The sequence below is a fragment of the Oncorhynchus mykiss genome, chromosome 11 (assembly GCF_057628025.1).
Source record: "Oncorhynchus mykiss isolate SJ-2025 chromosome 11, ASM5762802v1, whole genome shotgun sequence".
NCBI lineage: Eukaryota > Metazoa > Chordata > Actinopteri > Salmoniformes > Salmonidae > Oncorhynchus > Oncorhynchus mykiss.
In genome coordinates this window covers 75,475,342-75,481,105 of record NC_143032.1, presented here as the reverse complement: position 1 = coordinate 75,481,105, position 5,764 = coordinate 75,475,342, and the positions used below count along the sequence as shown (strand labels likewise).

Here is a 5,764-nt window from a genome sequence, read left to right as displayed (position 1 = left end):
TGTCTGCTTGGGTGGGATATACATGGCTGTGATTATAATCGAAGAGAATTCTCTTGGTAGATAATGCAGTTGGTATTTGATTGTAAGGAATTATAGGTCAGGTGAACAAAAGGACTTGAGTTCCTGTTGTTATGATCACACCATGACTCATTAATCATAAGGCATACACCTCTGCCCTTCTTCTTACCAGAGAGATGTTTGTTTCTGTCTGCTCGATGCGTGAAGACACCGGGTGGGTGTACCGACTCTGATAACGTATCCCGAGTGAGCCATGTTTCCATGAAACAGAGAATGTTACAATCTCTGATGTCTTTCTGGAATGCAACCCTTGCTCGAATTTCGTCTACCTTGTTGTCAAGAGACTGGACATTGACGAGTATTATACTCTGGAGAGGTGAGCGATGTGCCCATTTACGGAGCCTGAACAGAAGACCGCTCCCTCTACCCCTTCTGCGGCGCCTTTGTATTGGGTCTCCTACTGGAATCCGATCAATTGTCCTGCTTGATTGTCCAAACAGAGGATCTGCTACAGGAAAGTTGTATTCCTGGTCGTAATGTTGGTAAGTTGACGTCACTCTTATATCCAATAGTTCTTCACATCTGTATGGAATAAGACTTGAGATTTCCTGGGGTAACAGTGTAAGAAATAATACATAACAAAACAAAATACTGCATAGTTTCCTAGGAACGCGAAGCGAGGCGACCATCTCTTTCGGCGACCCTTTCACTATCACGCAGTAGGTTTCTGTTGTCCACCCTCGCCATTTTTAGAAAGTCCTGACAGAGCTCATTCTTCAATCATGCAGAGACGGGCAGCATGAAGGTCTCGTCATTGATTTTGCTGGAAAAGGGAGAAATTGTGCTTTACAATGGTAATCATCTTACAGTTGAACTGGAAGTATTACGTTTTTGGGGTGCTAAAATCAGGTCAATTGTACGTTACAGCGCAATGTACAAAAGTGCGTTAGCTAACTATATTCCCTTAGAGATCTGTATGATGCACTGTGTAGTGATTCAATGCCACTCTCACAAAAACGTTTTTCTTTTTGTACTTCTGCTACACTGCTCTTTCTATCCCTGTAAATTCACTGTTTCATTGCCACTCTAACAGTTTGCCAATTACAACACTGCTCTTTCTACCTCTCTCCTAAACTCTCCATAACCCCATGCTAGATGCTTGGTCTGTTCTGTTCTCTTCAGCCCAGCTGGTGGGTGTCGAGGGACAGGCACAGCTGTGGGGGATCTGAATGCAGGCCTCTGAATCCTGAATAGGATTAGCCAATCGCTAGTGCTTCCTGCCTCAATCAAGGCTGCAGTCCAGGTCACTGTAGCAGGGTGCCTGGTCCCCAACGCTTCCTGCCTGAGAGAAAGGGGTAGCCAAGCCATGCAGAACCACTGGGAGGGGAACAGGAGAGGTATTGTGGGTTATTTAAAACAAGGAAGGAGAGGAGGACTTCAAAGGACTGGGGCAATAATCCCCCCTCTAGCTTTCACTTTCAGCATAGCCTGTTTAGAAATGTGCGTCCAAATCCAAACGTTTGGTTCTCGGGAGAGATTATTTAAATCCATTCATAATGTACATTTTTCCTATCTACAATGCATATTTTTGTCCTGGTTTCATTAACCCAAAGACCCAAAGAAAATATTTTACTTTCTCCCTCACCTTTACCTTTGCCTTTCTCCCTCACATTTACCTTTGCCTTTCACCCTCACCTTTACCTTTGCCTTTCTCCCTCACCTTTACCTTTGCCTTTCACCCTCACCTTTACCTTTGCCTTTCTCCCTCACCTTTACTTTTGCCTTTCTCCCTCACCTTTACCTTTGCCTTTCTCCCTCACCTTTACCTTTGCCTTTCTCCCTCACCTTTACCTTTGCCTGTCTCCCTCACCTGTGCCTGTCTCCCTCACCTTTGCCTGTCTCCCTCACCTTTACCTTTGCCTGTCTCCCTCACCTTTGCCTGTCACCCTCACCTTTGCCTGTCTCCATCTCCTTTAACTTTTCTCCTATCTACATGGTCTAATTTAGTCAGCGTGACATGTGCTGTTACAGAGAACTCTTGAGGGGGGAGGAAGACTGACGTGTGCAGTTTTCAACTTTCAAGTGCACAACTTTCAAGTGCATTTAATTGGTAAAAAAAACTTTCCTGGAGACAAGTAATTGAAAGTAATCAGCCAATGTTTTCTCCAGCTGCCTCTGACATTGAAAAGCAGAAATTTACCACATGATTTTTACAACACTGATCAAACATTCATATTATTTTGAATTGTATTTTCCTTGTCTCTGTGACCCACATCACTAATGTTGTTTTTTCTTTCAAACAGAAGCAACACACACTTCTCTTGAGTGGTAAAGTTGGTCTTTAACTCCAAAAGACATTTCATATCTTCCAAGATGTCAGAGTGCGGAAGACAGTGCTTGCCGTTGTTGTTGTATTTAAATCCCCTTTCGTCATAGGCCTCCTCTTTAAATATGACTTTGGACTTTAATTAAAGGATCCTCAGGTGAGATGAAGGCAGAGTTACAGCTTCAGAATAAAAGCAAATGGAGGGGAGAGGAGTAGGAGTGAGTGGAGGAGGAAGAGGAGATGAGGCATAGAGGTAGGGGGAGGGGGAGCAGAGCTGGAGGAGAAGGACTGAGAGAAGAGAATAGGAGGAGAGAAACATAGTCAGAATAGGAAGGAAAAGAGGGAGGAAGGGAGGGAGGCAGTATAAGTTAAGAGAAATGGGGCTAGGGGGTGCAGCGGGGCGATTCTCTCCTGTCTTCTCTCTCCCACCGCGTGGGAGGCAGAGATTCCCTCATAATGAGTATCTGGTGGGTGTTCTCAAGGAGTCGTGACTCCTTTATTATTATATTATTCCCCTGTTCCTTCTCCTCCATACTTCTATCCCTCCATCCTTCTATACCTCTACCATTCTATCCCTCCATCCAAACGTCTTGGCTGCTGCAGCTCAGCTAAAGCTGAGATAAAAGGACGTGTGTGTGTGTGTGTGTGTGTGTGTGTGTGTGTGTGTGTGTGTGTGTGTGTGTGTGTGTGTGTGTGTGTGTGTGTGTGTGGCGGCATAGCCTTTGTCTAGCTGTCACCAGCTCCCTGTCACAGAAGCTAATTGGATCCAGTCTACTTGACCCGGCATCCCTATTTTTCTTCTTCTTCCACAATGACCTGCTCTTTCATGCCAGTAACAAAATATGTATTAAAATGCTTTAAATTCTTCAAAATCATTGCAAGTGCGTCATTGAACCTCTCAAGTCATTTTCCTATCAGTCCACCATCGCAACGGCTGTCTGACAGTAATAAGTGGTCGCTAAAAAGATGTAGAGAAAGGTTACTATTTTTATATACCAAACATTACAGTTTTTTTGGATCGCTTACACACTAAAATTAAAAGTAGTACACTATTAGCAAAACCTTACACTCAAGAAGCAAAACATTAGCCCATATTTGCACAACTATAAGCACATTGTCAACCTCACACTTGTTGCAAAACTCTACACACAGTGATTTGCAAAACACTAAACACACTTAACATACATTACATACAAAAATCTATCATGAAGTCACGTCCTTGCAATACCAAAGCACTGACTGTCAAATTACCACGCCGTCCAACCAATTGGTTCAACACAGTCATCAGGTGTGCAAACACTCGTTTGCTTAATTGTAGACACACCAATCAGGTGTATAAGCACTATAAAAAGCTGCAGGTGAGTTCCTCGGTCTTCAAGCACAATGGAAAGTCAGAGAAAGAGTAAGACGATGACGAGGAGGAGGAGGAGGAGGAGGAGGAGGAGGAGGAGGAGGAGGACGACGAGGAGGAGAACGAGGAGGAGGAAGGGGAGGAAGAGGAAGACAAGAATGTGCTCAAAGAGGACCGAATCTGACAAATGAGATCCGCGCAACACTAGTTGACCACGTTGTCAACCACGGCCTGACGCTGAGGGAGGCTGGACTGCGAGTACAGCCAAATCTAAGCCGATATACAGTGGCAAGTGTGATGAGAACATTTAGACTGGAAAATAGGTATTGTAAAAATATCATCATATCAAAAACATCTGCACGGTTTCAGTAACTGCTTACAGTACTGTATTCTATGCACTATCAGCACTTCTGTTACCTTTTCCTGTGAAATTACTGTACTATTGTATACTGGGTTTTTTTCTACATAGGATTGAGGGTCAGGGACGACAAGGGGGAAGGCCTCCTATGTTCACAGAACAGCAAGAGAGGGAGATAGTAAACATGGTTTTGGCCAACAATGCTATAACACTCAAGCAGTTCCAAGCTAACATTGTCAATAACCACGCCATTTTCAGCGATATCCATCAGGTCTCAACATCAACACTGCCACGCATCCTAAAAAAAAAACATATTCAAATGAAGCAAATTTATCGAGTGCCTTTCGAGCGCAATTCCGAAAGGCTGAAACGACTGCGGCATGATTATGCAGAGGTATGTATTCACTTTACCACTTTACAATTTTGCCTGACACTGTTTTTCAGAGTTTTACGAATGGATGGAGAGGAGATCCAGCATGAGTTCATTTACGTAGATGAGGCTGGGTTCAACCTGACGAGAACACGAAGGAGGGGAAGAAACATCATTGGCCACAGGGCTATAGTCAATGTCCCAGGGCAACGTGGGGGTAATATAACACACTGTGCAGCCATTACACAGAATGGGGTCCTCCACCGCCATGCCCATATGGGCCCTTACAACACAGCACTCATACTTACATTCTTGGACCAATTGCACAACATAACAGCAGCAAATCAAATCGATCATATACAATACATTGTTGTCTGGGACAATGTCTTTCCACCGCTCTGCTCTGGTTCAGAACTGGTTTCAGCAACATCCACATTTCACCGTCCTATATCTTCCACCACACTCTCCATTCCTCAACCCTATAGAATAGTTTTTCTCGGCATGGCGGTGGAAGGTATATGATCTCCGTCTCCAGGCTGAGGTACCCCTCATCCAAGCCATGGAGGAGGCCTGTGACCAGATGGCGGTAGCAGCAATGCAAGTATGGATTCGTCATTCAAGACGTTTCTTTCCAAGGTGTCTTGCGAATGACAACATTGCCTGTGATGTTGATGAAATTCTCTGGCCATATCCAGCTAGGCGAAGAGACAATGTCTAGTTATTTTTTATTTTATTTTTTTGAACTTACAATATGTAAAGTGACGTTTGGTTACAGTATTATGAATCTCCATGTCAACATTTTGGGCGTGTTGAGAAATAAATGAGTTTCTTCAGTCTGCAACATTGGTCTTGTGTAGTGTTTGGTGAATTTACATTATATTTGTACTTTGTTGATAGTAGCCTACTCTAGTCATAGGGAAGTAGTAGGTTATTCACAGCAGAGTGTAACTCGTGCAAACAGTGTATAGTAATGTTAAACGTGTGTGTTTCATATGGTAACAAAGTGTGGTTTTTAAAAAGAAGTGTATAGTTTTTACAAGAGTGTTTAATTTTGCAAAGGATCTGTAGTGTTTTGCTAATTGGGTGTGTTAGTTTGCTAATTGTGTGTAGTGTTTTGCTAATTGGGTGTGTGGTTGTGCTAATTGTGTGTAGTGTTTTGCTACTTGGGTGTGTGGTTGTGCTAATTGTGTGTAGTGTTTTGCTACTTGGGTGTGTGGTTGTGCTAATTGTGTGTAGTGTTTTGAAAACACGGGCCCTGTTTTGAAAATCGTGCTTAAGCAATCAAAAAAAACTGTAACAACACCTTCCTAATATTCAGTTTGCCCTCAGAACAACCTCACT

At 43.3% G+C, this 5,764-nt stretch overlaps 1 protein-coding gene across 1 annotated transcript; it reads left to right on the top strand.

The window, feature by feature from the left end:
- The first annotated feature begins 1,384 nt into the window (after positions 1–1,384).
- On the top strand, positions 1,385–5,141 carry LOC149979869 (uncharacterized). Its single transcript, XM_090189075.1, has 4 exons — positions 1,385–1,415; positions 3,766–4,018; positions 4,165–4,762; positions 4,914–5,141. The coding sequence occupies exons 1-4, from the start codon at positions 1,385–1,387 to the stop codon at positions 5,139–5,141; spliced, it is 1,110 nt and encodes a 369-aa protein (XP_090045201.1).
- The last annotated feature ends 623 nt before the right edge of the window (positions 5,142–5,764 follow it).